Source organism: Pyxicephalus adspersus, chromosome 2 (genome assembly GCF_032062135.1).
Source record: "Pyxicephalus adspersus chromosome 2, UCB_Pads_2.0, whole genome shotgun sequence".
In the NCBI taxonomy this organism is placed as follows: domain Eukaryota; kingdom Metazoa; phylum Chordata; class Amphibia; order Anura; family Pyxicephalidae; genus Pyxicephalus; species Pyxicephalus adspersus.
The window spans coordinates 75565528-75582664 of NC_092859.1; the positions used below are offsets into that span (position 1 = coordinate 75565528).

At 40.1% G+C, this 17137-nt stretch overlaps 1 protein-coding gene across 1 annotated transcript; it reads left to right on the forward strand.

Annotated features, from left to right (window-relative positions):
• Positions 1-11405: 11405 nt before the first annotated feature.
• On the forward strand, positions 11406-14989 carry LMAN2 (lectin, mannose binding 2). The gene is made up of 7 exons (XM_072401052.1): positions 11406-11564; positions 12441-12559; positions 12651-12768; positions 12861-12940; positions 14037-14198; positions 14625-14739; positions 14832-14989. Exons 1-7 carry the CDS (start codon positions 11423-11425, stop codon positions 14966-14968), a joined length of 873 nt encoding a protein of 290 aa, XP_072257153.1. The 5' UTR covers positions 11406-11422; the 3' UTR covers positions 14969-14989.
• Positions 14990-17137: the final 2148 nt, after the last annotated feature.

Sequence of the window (17137 nt, forward strand, 5' to 3'; positions counted from 1 at the left end):
AAAACAAACTGTACTTCCAGGGTGTTAGTAATGGTAAATGGCAAATCACTCTGAAAAAAAAAGATTTAATCAAAATTCACTTAAGTCATGCATAGTCAAACCAATGTAAACTGGTTTAGAAAAACACTTCTACTCAACTTCATTCTTAGTGGCAATAGCTACCATTTCAAATGGGGATACAGACAGGGAATAGACAGATGGTCTAGCCTTTGCCCATTATATCTAAAACTCAAAAAGGTTTTGCTTAGAGGTATACTTTAACTCATCATCTAACTTCCAATGCTCAAAGGCCGGTAAACCATTACTGAAAGTGGCAAGTAGTGAGAAATTTGTCTCTCCCCCTTGCCATACCACTTGAGGCTGCCACATTCCAACATGGATAATGTCACCAAATAAGTCCTACCTAAAATCAAAAGCAGACTTTTTCCCAGGTATGAGACCTGGTTGGCAAGAAAAAGGGGGGGGGGGGGGGGGTAATAAGTATGTGAGCCACACTAAGCCCCCTAGAACAAAACCTTTTCTGGGAATAGATGAACAGTACCATGCACCACTGTAATCTTGATCTTTTGAGTTTACAGATTGGAAAAAGTTCTCTGCTCTTGGACCCACACAACACTGGAGTCACATCATAAGGGATGGCCTTCCAACTGTTGGGTGCAGAAGGGTGTCTAGTATGTAAAGCTGTAGCTGTGATAAAAGTCGAATGAGAGGTGAGTGGGGCCTAGTGCATATATATTCAGGAGCAATGACTGTCCCTTAGGCCTGAGAAGGAGGCATCCCCCCACAAACTCATTGCTCAGGTAACCCAAACTAAACAGGAGGTAAGTAGAGCTTTCTCATCATTCAGTATCTGGCCCTCACCAATACGTAGACATGCCTAACTTGCAGCATGGACTTCTTATCATGGACTTTTGTCTTGTCGCCCGGGGTGTCTCCCTCCAGGACCACATGCTTCTATCAGATTTATATTTATTTATATGTTTTAGATATTTATTTTATTGATTATAATTATTTATTATATTTTTTATATTTATATCAGTTTATTGTAAAAGAAAGAGTGCAGTGTTGTGCCCACCTGGTGGTGCCATGGCCCCTCGGTCACTCATTCGGTTTTCATTATGGCTTCCTACAACCCCATCCCGGCAATATATTGTGAGTGTACCAAATAAAATTTCCTTATTTTTATTAGGTTTACTATGTCAGGAGTGTTGTGTCCTACTGTCTGTGGTTTCTACATGGTTTACTTTCACTGTTGTTCCTTAGTGTACTGATAGCTACATTACCTGAATTATATTAAAAATTTTTACATTGCAGCTTCTTTCACCCTGCTTTCCTGTTGAGGAATACAAAGTAATTTGTAGATCACTGTTTTTTCTTTGCATGGTATGGCCAAGAGAGGGGCTACATACACCTTGCCACCCTTCATTTCTGGCCAGCCATGTTCCATAAAGCCTGGAATAGCCAGAAGGGCTCACAAACTTGTTTCCTCCCCTTTTGCTTGCCTGCTAGCTTTCATACCTGAGAAAAGAGTTTGATTTTAAATTTCGGCAGAACCCATGCTAATGCTAATTATCTCTTGATAAACTTTTTTGACACTTATAGTTATACCTATACATTTTCACTTCCTACATGTTTGCACAGGTCACCCTGACCTGCAAGCCAATTCTGGTGACAATCTTATATTTAGGGTTTTTGTTATTAACTTTAACAAGCCAGTGGCTTACATTACGAAAGGCTATTCCCAGCTATTCTACATTTTATAGAAAAATGACATGCTTTTTATTTGTATTATGCCTTTTCCTATTTGTTTCTTTTGGAACAATTTTGTATATTCCCCCAGGCATCCGCAGCAATTTACAATTGACAATTTAGGTAGAACTATACATGTGAAAGAAAATTACAACCTGGCATTTCTTTTTTATTTTTGCAAAAGAGACAGGAACTGTGCCTTCTTCAGTTAAACATACTTACCTTCATGTTCACAATCTTCTTAGCTAAGTACACTGAGATTTCTTAGCATCTTCACTTTCTCCTAGGAATGGATGAACTTCTGTGCACATGCAAATTAATTATGTAATTCCAGCCGGGGCAGTCAAGATGTATGCATGACAGCACAGACAAAGACAAAAACAAGAAGGTCTATTTGCAACAGTAAAAGTTTGGTCACCTATAGTTGACATAGTAGCTAGTAGAATCCTTCTTCTAATATATTTAAAACCTGCTGAGAATAATTGATCTGTGACACCTAAATTCAGTGTTTAGCAGAAACTCGCTCAAAAAGCTTTTTTTTCAGAACCAGGTTATTTTTCTAAGACCAGGAAGCTTCTAATTTTATTCTTTGGTAATGTTAACTCTTGAATTCACAAGGCCAGTTTTAGGAGTATATTTGTATGCATTTGTGATTCTTTGAGATTAACGTTGCATTAAGCAGGGTTTCCCCAATTTTAAACCAAACTTTCCCGTATTGTGTGACATCATATTCTCGGTAGATCAAGGCCTCCTTTGTAGTGATGGCCAAATATGCCCTGTATCATTTACCAGCAAGCAGCATTGAAGTCTTGGTCCAACAGGAGGGAATATAGAAAAAAACTACCCCTGGAAATAGTGGATCTAACAAAAGCTTTAAAAACACAAATTTAGAGCTCCCCATAACCTGGAGGGTTTTGATTTTCTCCACTTTGGTGAATGCCAGGGTACTTATTGTATGCAAATCAATCATTAAACATAGCTCACAAGCATTCTCTGAGTTACAAATATGACAAATAGTACAGGAAAACTTTTTTTTATTGAAGAATTGATGTTAGGTTGATACTGGAGTATGACATTTTCACGTGGATTTGTTTTAATTTTGATTGTGGCTATGACAGTGTGACAACTTTGTATTGTGTCCATAGACAGGATGGAAAGGTAATTCTCACTAGTGGAGAACAGAGAAAAATGACAAGAGTTCAAACCATTCTCCTATTCTGTTCGAAAAAAAAGTTTGGGTTTAATATCGGATTTAGGTGGTCAGTAGTTGGTAACTCAATCAAGCTAATAACCTACATGTGAGATGCTCAGAGGACAGGGCAAATAGTAATACAACAAAATATAAAAGAACCCCAGCTCAATGCAGCCAACAGTAAACCTCCAATAAACCGGTCATTGAATTTCCTCATATCCATCAACATGAGGGCAAAATCTAGGCTAACTGCAATTTTGGGGTGGATCCTACACAAATAATAAGCGTACGTAATAAACCAGAGATTGTTAGTACAACCATTGAGATAAATCTTGAGTGTATAGGGCAAAAACATTCTACCTGTCTACTAGCCAATCTGGGGATTTGCCATTTAGACACATTATAAAACCTATCCTGTTTACACCCCAATACGGGCAATGCCAGCAGCTGACCTACATGTTCTTTAAAAAGCACTCTGACTTTATGGATGCTGGGGGCATTCGGAATTGGCATGCAAGGCTGTTTACCTATAAATGTTTGAACTATAGGAGTCATAAGACTAGGGATTTATATTAACAGTACATGTAGTACTTTTTAGTAAATATATCAGTTTCAGAAAAAAGAACAGTAGCACAATGCGAAGATTGATTTTTATTTGTTCTTAAAAAAAGCAGGTCACATAAAGAGTATAAAATGAGACAGGTCAAATATTACAACATATCAAAATCAAAGCTTAGTTACATTGCCACGCAGTTGTTGGAATTATACTAGTTAAAACAGCCTGGAAAATCTCCTAGGTTTTAAATTCAATACTCTTCATCCAAAGTAATTCAATCCTAATGGTATATTTACAGTATGACTAAAGTTGCCTGGTAATAGAAACTGATTTTTGGATATCCATTTGTTTGCATTATAAATAGGGAAATACCGAATACTTGGCAGGTCGATAATCAGATACTGTGATGAGACGCAAGATGCCCTTTTATTATAAAAACACTGTCCTTTTCAAACGAGATTTTACGTGATGATGCAGATGGAAAACAAATATTGCCGACAACATTTTATAGCTTTGTGTTTATTGTACTTATATAGCTGCTAAAACACTATCATTACTTGCACCACATATCTTAAATTACCTAGAAAATCCTAATCCATCCAAATAGATGAATCAAGCTAATATTTACCATAACACAAGAAGCTTAAATGTATAAATTATGCATATATAAGTATATACTACATATTTCTCATTTATTTGCATTGCGATTATTTTGTCCTGAAACTAAAGACTTTGTTGAGTGTCCTTGGTATAAACTCTGGTTTAACAATTGTTTTCTGGGGCCCTGTTGCTAGTAAATTATGAACCCCATCATTTGTTATTTCTCTTTTATAGGGTGTGCTGTGCTAAGAAAGGTTAGTGGATAGCTGCTGTTGCAGGAAACTTTAATGTATATAAATGTAATTTGTAATTAAGAGAACAGTTGTAAGGCTAACTCTGATGGCTGTGACTGTTTGGGCACTCATGCACTGGATACGCACAAGTTTGTGGGAATACAAAAGCATGATTGTGTGCAGACATATTTTACATAGGCGCATGTCTTTGTGCAGCTAGGCAGACCCTTGGCATCATGAAATGTATGGAAGCCTTTTCCCAACAGAATGGCCTTGCTGACAGTTCTGAGCAGCTTATTCCCTTAAAGCTTGTTACTTCCACGTACTTCCAAATTTCGACCTGCCTTTCCTGACCTTGTCCTCTGTCCATTCCTACCCTGACCCTTTGTTCATTACCAAATCTGATCTGTTCGCTGCCTGCCCTGACATTTGCTTGTTCCATGACCATGATCCACCCACTGTCTGCCTGGACCTCAGTCATTCTAGTACCTGAATACATCTACCATTGTAGTCTAACCAAATGCTCTAATTCTAGTACCCAATCTTCCCACAAGAGACCCAACCTATGCCAATGCATATAAAACACTAATGAAGAACCCCATCACCTGTTACTTATGACAGCTTAAGAAAGCCATTTCCCTACATTTAATTTGCAAACCATTTCACACGCATCAAGAAGTTTTTTTTCTAAGTGTAAGTTTAGTTCCAACTAAAACCAACTCCAGTGCCTGGCTTTGACCTGTTATCAACATTTTGTGGTCCCAGTAAAGCAGAGATGAAGTACAGAGTGGAAGCAATACAAGAAGCAAACTTAATAGGAACAAAAGCAGAAAGACAGAACAGTCAAATAAACAGTTTATTACTTTGCTGCTTCATATTTCACTGATCAGATTGTGTGGCTCCTGGATGATCCTGGGAAGTGGGTTGAATGATGCCAGCTATCAGATGAGGGACTTAGAACATCAGAAAAAAATAGTGGGAAGAAATCTCAGAAGTTAGCTATATATTGCAGTAAAAGCCAGTTTTGTTATTAAATGCTTTAATGGATTAAATGTCGTTGGAGAGCTCTTTTATTAATTTGTTACTTGACTAGTGTCTGTTATCAATTTTTATTGTACTTAATTTTTGTCTGTGAAACACAATCTTTAACCGTTACCATTACCTTTTCACAATCTGCTTACCAACCACCCCCTCTTCACCTCCCTTATTATTATTATATAAACGACATACTCCTTTTGGACTTAAATTGGCTGGCAAGCAGCCATTTATTTACAAACAATTAACATAAATTTGCATTAATAACCATAAATTAAATAACTTAACATACATAACCTTAGTTAACTTTAAATAACATAAATACCATAAATAACCAAACATAACATTAATATTAACAAATGACCCTGAACATGAATAAATATAAATAACTATATATCTAACAATATAATAACAGTATAATAACTCCAACTATATCCTTTACTTCGCTTATTAACCCTTAACATCCCGATTAACTCTTTAAACTTTTCCTTTTTACTAGGCTGCAGGTTCTGAAAGGTAAAGCCCGCCCAGTTGCAATATTTGCAACCCCCCATAATCACCGCTAAGGCCCCTAGGCCCACCTTGCCTTAGGGGCTCCCTCCAACATCTTAAAGGGGCACTCCACCACCAGGGATGCCCCCTCACCACCCACTTACCACGGGCACTTACCTTCCCCCCGACCCCAACCGCCACCGCGCCCAAGGATGACTCCTCACCCTTGAGCGCCCTTCCACACTCGCAGGGCCCTCTGCACCCCATCCTGCAGGCCCGAGAACCACAAATCCGTTCCAATTGCATTCAGGTGTACACCATCTCTTCTCAGGAACCGACCTGTGTCCTCCTCCAGCTCCCGGTGCCGTACCACCACTCCTCCATGCCTGGCCAGAAATCCACCGACCTCCTGATTCACCTTAATCCTTCCCCTATTAACACCTGCCATAGATCTCGCCCCCCTCCACGAGGTCCTCGCTATTATATCAGACCATACTATCACCATCCCGGGAAACTCCACCTGTAACCTCAACAAATCAAGCCTAATATCCCTAATCAATTCCCTGATCCCCCTCTTACACAAATCGTTACCTCCTGCGTGGATCACCAGTACATTAGGCGGCCTGTCCAGCGACGCGAATTTCCTCACCTCCGGTACCACACGACTCCAAAGCATACCAGAGATCCCAATCCACCGAACCGTGGCTTCAGACCTAGCCACCCCCAGCTGCCTGCCGTCCCTCCTGACCTCTGCCCTCTTGGCGCCCCACCACACATAAGAGTGGCCAATGATCCACACCAGTCCAGGGGCCGCACCTGCAAACAAAACATATGCCATGCCAGCATCTCAGATATTAAACATTTGCAAACCCCTCCCCCCCTTAGTATCCAACCCCCCAACACATGTAAACAACCTGTTAAATCAAATGCGGTCGCACATACACTTTGAACCGCCTAGACTCCCACCTCGCGATTTTCTTAATCACCGATTCATCTACACCCCATCTTGCCGTCTCCGTGGCAGCCCCAATCCGAAATGAATGCGAGGAATAATCCTCAGCCTTGACACCCAACCTACCCAAACCTTGCCGGAAGACAGACACAAATTGAAAGCGGGACAAAAACGTCCAGTCTGCATGTTTCAACAGCGGACCACCCCCCTCAGGCCTAACCGCCAACAGATCCGCCACCGCTCGCACCGGACAAACCTTTGAACCCTGTAAAGCAAAAAGATGCACATAAAAGCCTTTACCCCCTTGATCCGTCTTGGACCGCCTAATCCTCAGACTTACCTTATCCGCAGTAACCACAACATCCTCCACAAAAATTCCACCGGGCCTATCCTTCGCCGGACTCACCAGTTCTCCAATTCTCATAGCCCCAAAAAATGCCGTTACAAAAGCAGCCCTAAACAGTAAAACCTCATATTTTCCAAAACAAACAACCCCCAAACCCCCAACCAACCCTTGTAACAATTCAAAAGTCACAGGCCTCCTCCTATCCTGTACTTGCTTACCCCTCCGAAACCCTTTTAGCGCTTGCCTAACAATAAAGGCCTTAGTAAAATCCTCCTCCCCCCTAAGCTTAAAACCAAAAGCCAACCCCGCCACAAATCTATTAACACATGCCACCGACACCCCTTCAGCAAATTTTTTGGCCAACAGCCACAAAACCCCTTGAAGCGGTTGCAAAGCACCACCCTTACCTGCCTCTGTTTCCCATGCCTTCCATTCCTCCCATACTTTGGAATACGCCCTCCAGGTTCCCTCACTCACCGATCTCTGAACTAAACCTTCGATAATCCCCTTGCAATATCCCAAAGATGACCCGGGCTCATCCGCTAATGGAACCCCAAATCTTTCTGCCACATGCTGCAAAGTGGCTAACAACACTCTACACACCTGACTACCCGCCGGCCCAATCACTAAGAAATCGTCTAAATAGTGAATGACCGAGTCTATTTCCGACACAAAACGAACCACCCATTTCAAAAAGGTACTGAACTGTTCAAATAATGCACAAGAAATAGAACAACCCATAGGGAGACACCTGTCAACATAGTACTCCCCCCCCATTTACAACCCAGCAACCGCAGGCAACCAGGGTGAACCGGCAAGAGCAGGAAGGCGGCCTCAATATCCACCTTCGCCAACAAAGCTCCCAGCCCATACCTGCGCACCCACTTAATTGCCGCATCAAAAGATGTATAAGCTACTGCACAAGCCGCCGGATCAATGCCATCATTGACCGAACCCCCCTGAGGGTACGATAAATGATGTATCATCCGAAATTTACCTACCTCTTTTTTGGGGACCAATCCCAAGGGAGAAATTACCAATCCTTCCAGCGGTGGGCAAGGAAAGGGGCCACTCATCCTACCTAGACTCACCTCTTTATCCAATTTAGCCTTCACCACCTCCGGAAATCGCAGCGCCGAAGTCAAATTCCTGGGTTCCCTCGCCGTGCCCGCCACTGCACTGGGAATCCAGAAACCCTCTTTAAACCCTTCCTCCAAGACCTTAGCTGCTGCTCTATTGGGGTATTTATCTAAAAAGGGAGCATCCTTCCTACCCTCATCGGCGTCGCCCCCTTTTCCAACACCGTCCCCCCCTCTCCCTGAACCTTGCTTAAAGCATCTTGTCTGTCCATGGTTGCCCCCACATCCTGCACATTCATGTCGAAATCGACAACTCCCCCCAAATTTTCACATCCCTTCATTAAACAGCCAACATACCCCTTTTTTCTTGCTCCCTGACTGCCCTCCCCCCACCTGGGTACTGGAGCCAAGAAAAAGCTGTCCACCCCCCGTTCGCCTCCCCCCAGCCATCAGCCTCATCCATAAGCCTATATCTTTATGATCCCATCTCAAAGATGGTCTCACCGCCTTGCGCTGACGAAACTGTTCATCATAGCGCAACCAACACACTCCCCCATACTGCCTATAGGCCTCACGAACCGAATCCAGGTAGCAAAACAACGCCGCACACTGATCCGGCTGTTTTTCACTAATCACCCCAGCTAGAATACTGAATGCTTGTAGCCAATTAAGGAACGTGCGCGGGATCATCCTATGTCTCCTCTGCTCGCTCTCATCCTTACGTCCCTCCCCCCCCTACCAAATTAAACCGCTCCAATGGAAGCAAGCAAAAATATGTCCACATATTCCCCTTCCCCTTTTAATATTTTCTCTCTCGTTTCCTCTTTTAAATGAACCCCCAATGGACCCTCAAAACACACATATACCTCCCCCCTAGCAGCGTCCCCAATCAATTCCTTGTCTCCTCTCATTTTCCTATTCCTCCCCCTGCATCTTTCAAACTCCCCCAATCAAAAACCTTCGCTGCCAACTCCTGCCCCCCCTTGCTCTTTTCCCTGGGCAGCCCCTTACACCCCTGTCATGAGGCCCTGCTCTTAATGCTGTGGGCCTGTCTTTAAACTGGTCCTGTAAAACTCACCATACATTATTATGTGACCATATCATTTCCTTTTAATCCTCTAACTAGTCTCTCATTGGTGCATGTGCAGTCCTAAAAATGCCTGATTGGATTCATATCAATTGGAGAGTTTAGATATTATATTACATCTTTTTGCTGATTCTAAAGCCGATTGTACAAAGATTGTACAGTCCGAATGAAATGTATATCGTGAAGTTTGAAGTCATTGCTCTTCTCATAATTCAAATCTTACTTCTCCCACTGCAGGCTGTATGTGAAAGAATTCTTGTTATTTTTCTTTAGAAATCCTTTCATGGTACTGCTAAGGCATGATTAATATTGCCAGATGTTCTCTATAACATATTTGGCACTAATTATAAAACAATAAGTCAGACATCCCTTCAAACATTTACCAGTGGGAATCTTCCATGTGTTTTAATGGCAGTATTTTATTGCAATGTCAAATTCACTGTTTTATAAATGGAGCCCATTGACACTTTAAGTCTTGAATTCAGTTTTAGTTTAATGGGCTATACTACTTACATGGCTGTCAGAACTGGCGGAATTTTTGCATTTTCAGAAGCTCTAGCAGGCCTCTATATTTTTCAGAAAAAAACGTCCTGGACAGAAAACTATCTGCATGGAATCCTTAAGTTTTCCCTGTGTGAGTTTCCTCCCACATCCCAAAAATACGCAATTAGGTTAACTGGTTTCCCCTCAAAACATACCTTAGACTGTAATATTGACTAAGGTAGGGACATTAGATTGTGAGCACCTTTGAGGGACAGCTAGTGACATGACTATGGGCTTTGTACAGCCCTGCGTAATATAATGGCGCTATATAAATATATATATAAAAGTTAATAATAATAATAATAATAATAATAACTAGGGATGAGCGAGAATGCCTAAGGCATTTTTGTGAAAATTTCCTCGAAGTTCCGATGGGTCCGTGAAATTTCGCCGAAATTTTGTGAAACTATTGAAAATCCAGGAAACCACTATAGGAGGATTATCGCGTCTGCATTCATAAATACAGCCACGGGAATCGTCCTGTCAGTGAGCGATCCCTGGGCTCTACAGGTGAGAATGAGGGCAAGCCAAGTCTGACCTGTATCCTCCGCGATATCCTCCACAATACTCCTCCTCTCAGAGCGCGTCATGTGGCTTGTATTTATGAATGAACACGTCCGTGGGAAAAATCAAAGGATTTTTCCCAGGCTGCATTCATTCATGAGTAGCCAGCGAGACTCACACTGTGTTCCTGGATAGAGAAACTCTATACAGTAACACATACTACAGGGCTGCAACAGCAACAAAAATCTGAATCAGATTTTCAAAAAGCTGAATATATTGACAAGCATGTGGATAAAATAAATTTAGGAAGCATAATAGAAAAATGAAGATGTATATTTACAATAAACTTGGCAAAATGTCAGAATAGGAAATATATATAAAGCTAGTGGAGGTAATGAATTGCATTAAAAAAAACCTTTCAGTACAAAGCAAGCAGCCTTTATAGCTTTATAATACACAAAAATGAAATGCACGCCCTTTCTAAAATGTACTATATTAGTGCGCTGAATGTCAAGCAGCTCTCGTTTTAATTGGCTAAAAGTGATTACTTGCTGTCTGCTTATTGGTTAGGTGACTTCGATAACTAATCTCTGATTTGTTCGCAAAGCTCAAGAGAACGAAGTAGTTGTAACAAAAATGGGTCCTAGTCGTAGCCTTGGAATTACGTCTTCCGCCATTTTTGATGAGGCCAATCACCTCAGTAGATTATGGAATGTTCTCCAACAAAATGGCACCGGATGTATAACCGATTGCACCGTACAGAAATTTCTCTTGCGATTTAATAATAGTATATTGTTTATTGCATTAATGTCTATCCAGCGACCATCTTTAATGTGGGCAATGTTTCATAAAGTGTGGCGTATATCAGATTCTCTTAGTTCAAAGATACTATTTTGTACCAGGCGGACATTTCTTTAGACACCGGAATGTCTGCTGGCTGTGAATTTCAGTCGTAGTGTGTCTTTCTAGGATAGAAATGATACTGTGTGGTGTGGGCTATAGAGTGGGGGCGGATGTGACATATGAGGAAGCTGGATTGGGTTAGTAGAAGCTAATGATGGCGGCTCTGTACATCCATAGTTTGCTGGTTCTCCAGTCTCTCCTCAGCTTCTCCATTCTTAGGGCCGCCGGAGACCTGACAGATGGGAACAGCGAGCACATGAAGCGGGAGCATTCTCTTATTAAACCTTACCAAGGTGAGAGAGCAGAGAATGGAGGTTCATGGCTGCGATAATATAGGGCGAAGAGACCATTTGGATTAAAGAAGAATTATAGTCCCCCTTTCAAAACTTGTGATCAGGCAGGGCTTTATTAAAGAGATATACAGGCAATAAAACATACTCACCTGCCTGATGCTCTTCTGTCAAAAACACTGGGCTGCTGCATATGTCGGCATACCCGGCGCAACCCGGATTCTCCTGCAGCTGCCAGGACTGAATTGACTCCCACAAACCTGTGCAGGAGTTGTCCGCCCAGCCTGGTAAATCATAAAGGTTTGCATGTGATGGAACAGGGAAAGGTTATATTATCGCAGAAGGGACATCACCTGTCCTGCATGATTACAATTTTTGTGTTTCACCATCTACAGTGTAACTAGTAATATTCACATCATGTAAGTATGTTACGTTATAAGAATCTTTTTGCACAGGTTTGACCAGATTGCTAATTGATTAATATTTCATAGCAAGTTGCCTATCAATACTTGTAAGCTATATTATGTTAATTTGCTTGACATCATTTAACCCAAATAATAAGTGATTGCTGTCAGCCAATACAGGTCTCACCCAGTCTGATTGTTTATGTAAAGAAAAGGCCACAAGATAGAATAGAAGGCATCTGTACTGCAAAGATATGCCTGAAATCATTTCTAAATGCAGCAGTATAGATATCAGTCTCTTGAACATTATAACGGCTTTAGATCGAGTGATTGATCCATTTGTAGTGTTTTTTGTCATCCAAATAAATCTCAAGTTCTGAAAATATTAGTTCAATACTTTCTGAGCCATGGGTATGCCATGAAGGTGAAGTCAACTCCTAATCTGTTTTATTCTGTTTCTTTATCGTTTTCTTAGGTGTAGGTTCCAGTTCTATGTCACAATGGGACTTCATGGGCAGTACAATGCTGACAAGTCAATATGTCCGTTTAACTCCTGATGAGCGGAGTAAAGAGGGTTGTATCTGGAATAGAATGGTAAGTTATGGTGTTATAGAAAACCTAAGTTAAATAGATCTGTAAAGATGAGTAGATTCCAGAAATCATTTGTTTTTGTTTTTTTTTTCAGCCATGCTTTTTGAAGGACTGGGAGCTACATGTCCATTTTCGGATACATGGAGCAGGAAAGAAGAACTTACATGGAGATGGCTTTGCTCTTTGGTATGCCAAGGACAGGCTAGAGCCAGGTAGACCGTTATTCTCTTTATCCTCATTTATTTTTTTGATGCTTGTTTTGTTGTTTAAAATTTACTAAGAACTTTTCTTTAACTTTAAATAGGTCCTGTGTTTGGAAACCAGGATAAATTTCATGGTCTGGCAGTTTTTGTAGACACCTACCCTAATGATGAAACAACAGAGGTGAGTTGTTTTGATGCAGCCTGCTTGATCTCCTTTTCTACTTTGACCCACTTTTTCTTCCTGAAGGCTTGGGATAATTGCATGCGTACATATTCTTCAAATGGTGATAAAACAACTCAGTAAATTGCATTTTTTTTGCACATTAGACCTGTAAGTGACTGTTTCATTCACTGATTATTTACACTGTATGAGATTCAGCCATACCTGAAAGTCACTCACAATCTTATCTGGTGAAATCTCAATTTCCATATTGCAATGGTGATAGTAGACTGTAAATTGCAGTCTTCTTGTTATAGACATGTATGAAATGTCATGGAATGGTATACCAGAGAAACATAGAAAGCAGGCACCCCCTCTCTATCAACAGACCATGCTATTTACACATCTACATTGGTTAATTGAAGAGGGTAAACCGTTCTTTCAAGCTTTTAAAAGCTAATAAAACCTTTGGCAGGTATATCTAATAATCACAACATAAATTCAGCAATGAAGGAGTAAGGCCATAAAATAATTTGTGTTATTTAAAGGTCCTAGCTGTGGGGGGTCAGACTGTTATCCAGAGGAAGGTAAATCTGTGTATGCCCTTCATTCTTGACTCAGACACAGGTTGGACATGGGTGGTGTTCTTGGCCAGAGAAGCATTAGTTGGTTTGGTACCAACTTTTATGGTAGAATCATCATTTTGTACTTAGGTTTATTCACAACAGGTACCAATCTATCAAATAATGCCATATTTTCTCCAATTCATCTACTGTAAACTACTGATTGCCCCTAACCCCTATGTAATGACAATAAGGTGAGCAATGAAGATGTAGTCTTGTCCTGGTATGACAACCATTGTTCCTGTCATTAATAGAGTTGAGTGAGTGTAGCCTCCTTGGAACATGAAGAGTGTTATTCCCAAGATTACTAGGTGAATATAAAGAGAAAAAAAAATCAATGCAAATGCAACACATAAGGATTTGTAATCTGCAGTATAATAATCACTTGTCTTTGTGGTATTTTTTTGCCTTAGTATTTAGATGATGTATTTTTCTGCTCATTATCAGATGACATAGGCTCTTAACACCCTTCTTATTTTTCTTTCTGCTTGCAGCGTGTCTTTCCCTATATCTCTGTCATGGTGAACAATGGCTCTTTAGAGTATGATCACAGCAAAGATGGACGCACAGCTGAATTAGCAGGCTGTACAGCCGATCTTCGCAATGCCAACCATGACACATTTCTAGCAATACGCTATTCTCGTGGTCGTCTTACGGTGAGACATTTGTTTATCAGTGTTATTTTCCCTAAGCAGTTAAATATATGTGTTAAAGGTTTTTCAAAGTTTATTTTAACACTAGTTTTTGTTTTACATATTTTTTTTTCACTTTCTCAATTAGTACAAAAAAAGCCTCTGAGTTTTACAGGCCATTTAGACCTAATAATGCAAAATAAGAGGTAAAATGTAAAAAAAAAAAACAAAAAAAAAAAAACTCAGAGGGTTATATTATTAAAACAGGGAATCTGACATTCCCTCAAACATTCTCTCCTGGAAATCAATTACTGTCAGGGAATGTCTGATTTCCTGTTTTATAAATAAAGCCCCAACAAAAATAATAACTCCAACATTGTTATGTCGTTGTTGCTTTAATTAAAATGAAAAATATTGTTTTAATTGCAAGATTTCTATTATTTAATAAAGGTGATGACAGACATTGAAGGTAAAAATGAATGGAAGAATTGTGTCGACATTTCCGGTGTTAGGTTGCCAACAGGATATTTTTTTGGAGCAACTGCTGCAACTGGAGACTTATCAGGTTAGGAAGATTGTACCTAAACACAGGAAGCCATTTGTTGCTTACTATTACTCTGGAACTCATATTTAAGGTGTTTTATTTTCTTCAAATAGATAATCACGACATTATCTCAATGAAGGTGTACCAACTCATGGTTGAACACTCGCCAGATGATGAGAACATTGACTGGACTAAAATAGAGCCCAGCGTCAGCCTGTTAAAGTCACCAAAAGGTGAGCACGCAATGTGAATTTTTTTGTTGACAATTTATGGTACTGAAAATCTAGTACTAAGTGTAATTTGTTTATCTGAAGAATTGCCACAGGCTTTACAGAGGCATCTAAATGTACCTGCACATCCTTGTAGCAACCTCTATAACCTCATTGACTATTGATCAAATGGAGGATTCTGGAACTTGTTAGTACTAAAGCTTGGCTGACTGATCTTTTCGTCATTGCAGTGAGAAAAAAATGTATTATCTGACTTAGACACTAACTGCAATTGATGGCGCTATCAATAGGGTCCCAGAGCAACCTCTTTAACATTACAGAACCATTAAAGTGACTTTAGGTCCTTCCAGGAACCCCTTCTATAAATACTATATCAACAGTACATTAGTTTCGTGGTCAGTGGAAAGAATGCCTTTTACATTGCTGACCAGCGGAAAGAAAATCACCCTTACAGATAGCCAAAAAGTTAATTGGTGGCACTGATCTGAGGGGCACAAGATGCTACAGTAACCCATAGCAACCTTTGGGGGAACCCTGGTTGAGAAACACTGTCCTAGAGGTTGCTGCCAGTAGAGTCAAGATCTACAAGGTGTCCTTTGGATTGAGTCACTGTCAGCCAATTCACCTAAGACTGCAGTTATAGCCATCTCATCACAACTGTAAGTTTTCAGAGATCACACTGTAAGTGCTTAGACTGGAGAGGCAGAACAATATGGATACTAAGCCAAGCAAGAAAGTCTAAACATTTCAACAATAATGGAAGGGGGGGGGGGTATATCCTGTGACAGGGTGCTAACTGGGAAACAAACAAAAGTAAAAGAAGGTGGAAAGTAAAGGGGAGATGAAAAAGAGAAAGTGTTTTGCAGTCTTAAAAAGGGGCAACCGCATGCTAGAAGATCAGTGAATAGAGGTGATGGTCTCTTCAGGACAAATATTGAATTAGAGGACATATCGAGTCATCGAGGACCCAAAGTTTTGATAAAAGTTTTGTGAGTGTCATTTAAAATACTTGACAGTTTTTAATTTATAAATATATTATCCAGAACTGAAGGTATGAATAGTAGCGGAGCTAGCCAAGGATCTATGGATATGTGCACCTGAAACAGATGTGCTAGTAGTTTGAAAATCTGGTAATAAAAGGACAAGTCCACCAGATATGTAAAACTGTACCTGCTTCTTGGCACCCATTAAATAAGCCCTGTCTCATCTTGATTATTGGATAGGCACCATGTACCATCTCATCATCACTTTGAAAGCAGGTTCTAACATGATATAGATTGAGCAAGAGGCAATTCTCAAGTAATTCTATCACAGATCTTTAAAATGTGTCTAAAATGATGGAGGTAATTTGTAATTTAACAGCAGGCATATTGAGGTCTTTAGCAGCATTCTACATTTTAAAAAGTAATACAGAAATCACTGCTTCCAAGGGATCTAAAAGTAGCTGGGCTGCAATACCAATACTTTACAAAGCTTGGGCATTTTTTATATTTGTAATGCAGAAATATAAAATTTAAGTTGTGAGGATAGCCTTTCAAAATTAAATCTCTTTTTTAGTTGCCATTTAAAATATTTGACTAAATGTTTGTAACAAATCCCAATGACTCCTGGTTTGGCATATGAGGAATTCTAAATAAAGTGCAGTCATTTAGACTAATTTACTAATATGTGTGCTTCATTTAGGTGGGATCCAGGAATTCCAGCCCTGTGGATTGGATATGGGGGAAGGCTAAAAATGATGGAAAATATTCTGGCTAATATGTTCAAAGAGGAGAAAATTCTTCCTATTTCACATGTCTACATCTTAGATCCCACATGTAAAAAATGAACTTTTTACAAACAATGGCCCTAGAAAAAGTAAAATGTTTTGTAAAACATTCCTACAAAAGTGCTTATGCCCTGTTCACATATATGTGGTGCTTCAGCACGTGTGAATAACTGTGTGTACTCCATTCACTGCATTAAGGCATCAAAATAATATACATGAAAAATCCAACACACCAGTGGTCCAAAGATTGGGCCTGCTCTATTTTTGGGAGGGCTTGCCTTCCTGTGACCCCTATGTGATTTTGATGTCATTTAAAATGCTTTTCACTTTACTAAAAAACTGCTCGGATACATCTTAGGTGCTCGCATTGCACTTGCTAAAACATGGAAATCCCAAACCATTTCTCTAGCGGTCATATACT

What these genes read in the sequence shown, in the direction of transcription:
- LMAN2 (XM_072401052.1), top strand. Translation starts at nt 11,423, where the DNA reads ATGATGGCGGCTCTGTACATCCATAGTTTGCTGGTTCTCCAGTCTCTC. An exon ending in CAAGGACAGGCTAGAGCCAG is followed by an intron (nt 12,769 to 12,860) that starts GTAGACCGTTAT and finishes AACTTTAAATAG; the next exon opens with GTCCTGTGTTTGGAAACCAG. An exon ending in ATTCTCGTGGTCGTCTTACG is followed by an intron (nt 14,199 to 14,624) that starts GTGAGACATTTG and finishes TATTTAATAAAG; the next exon opens with GTGATGACAGACATTGAAGG.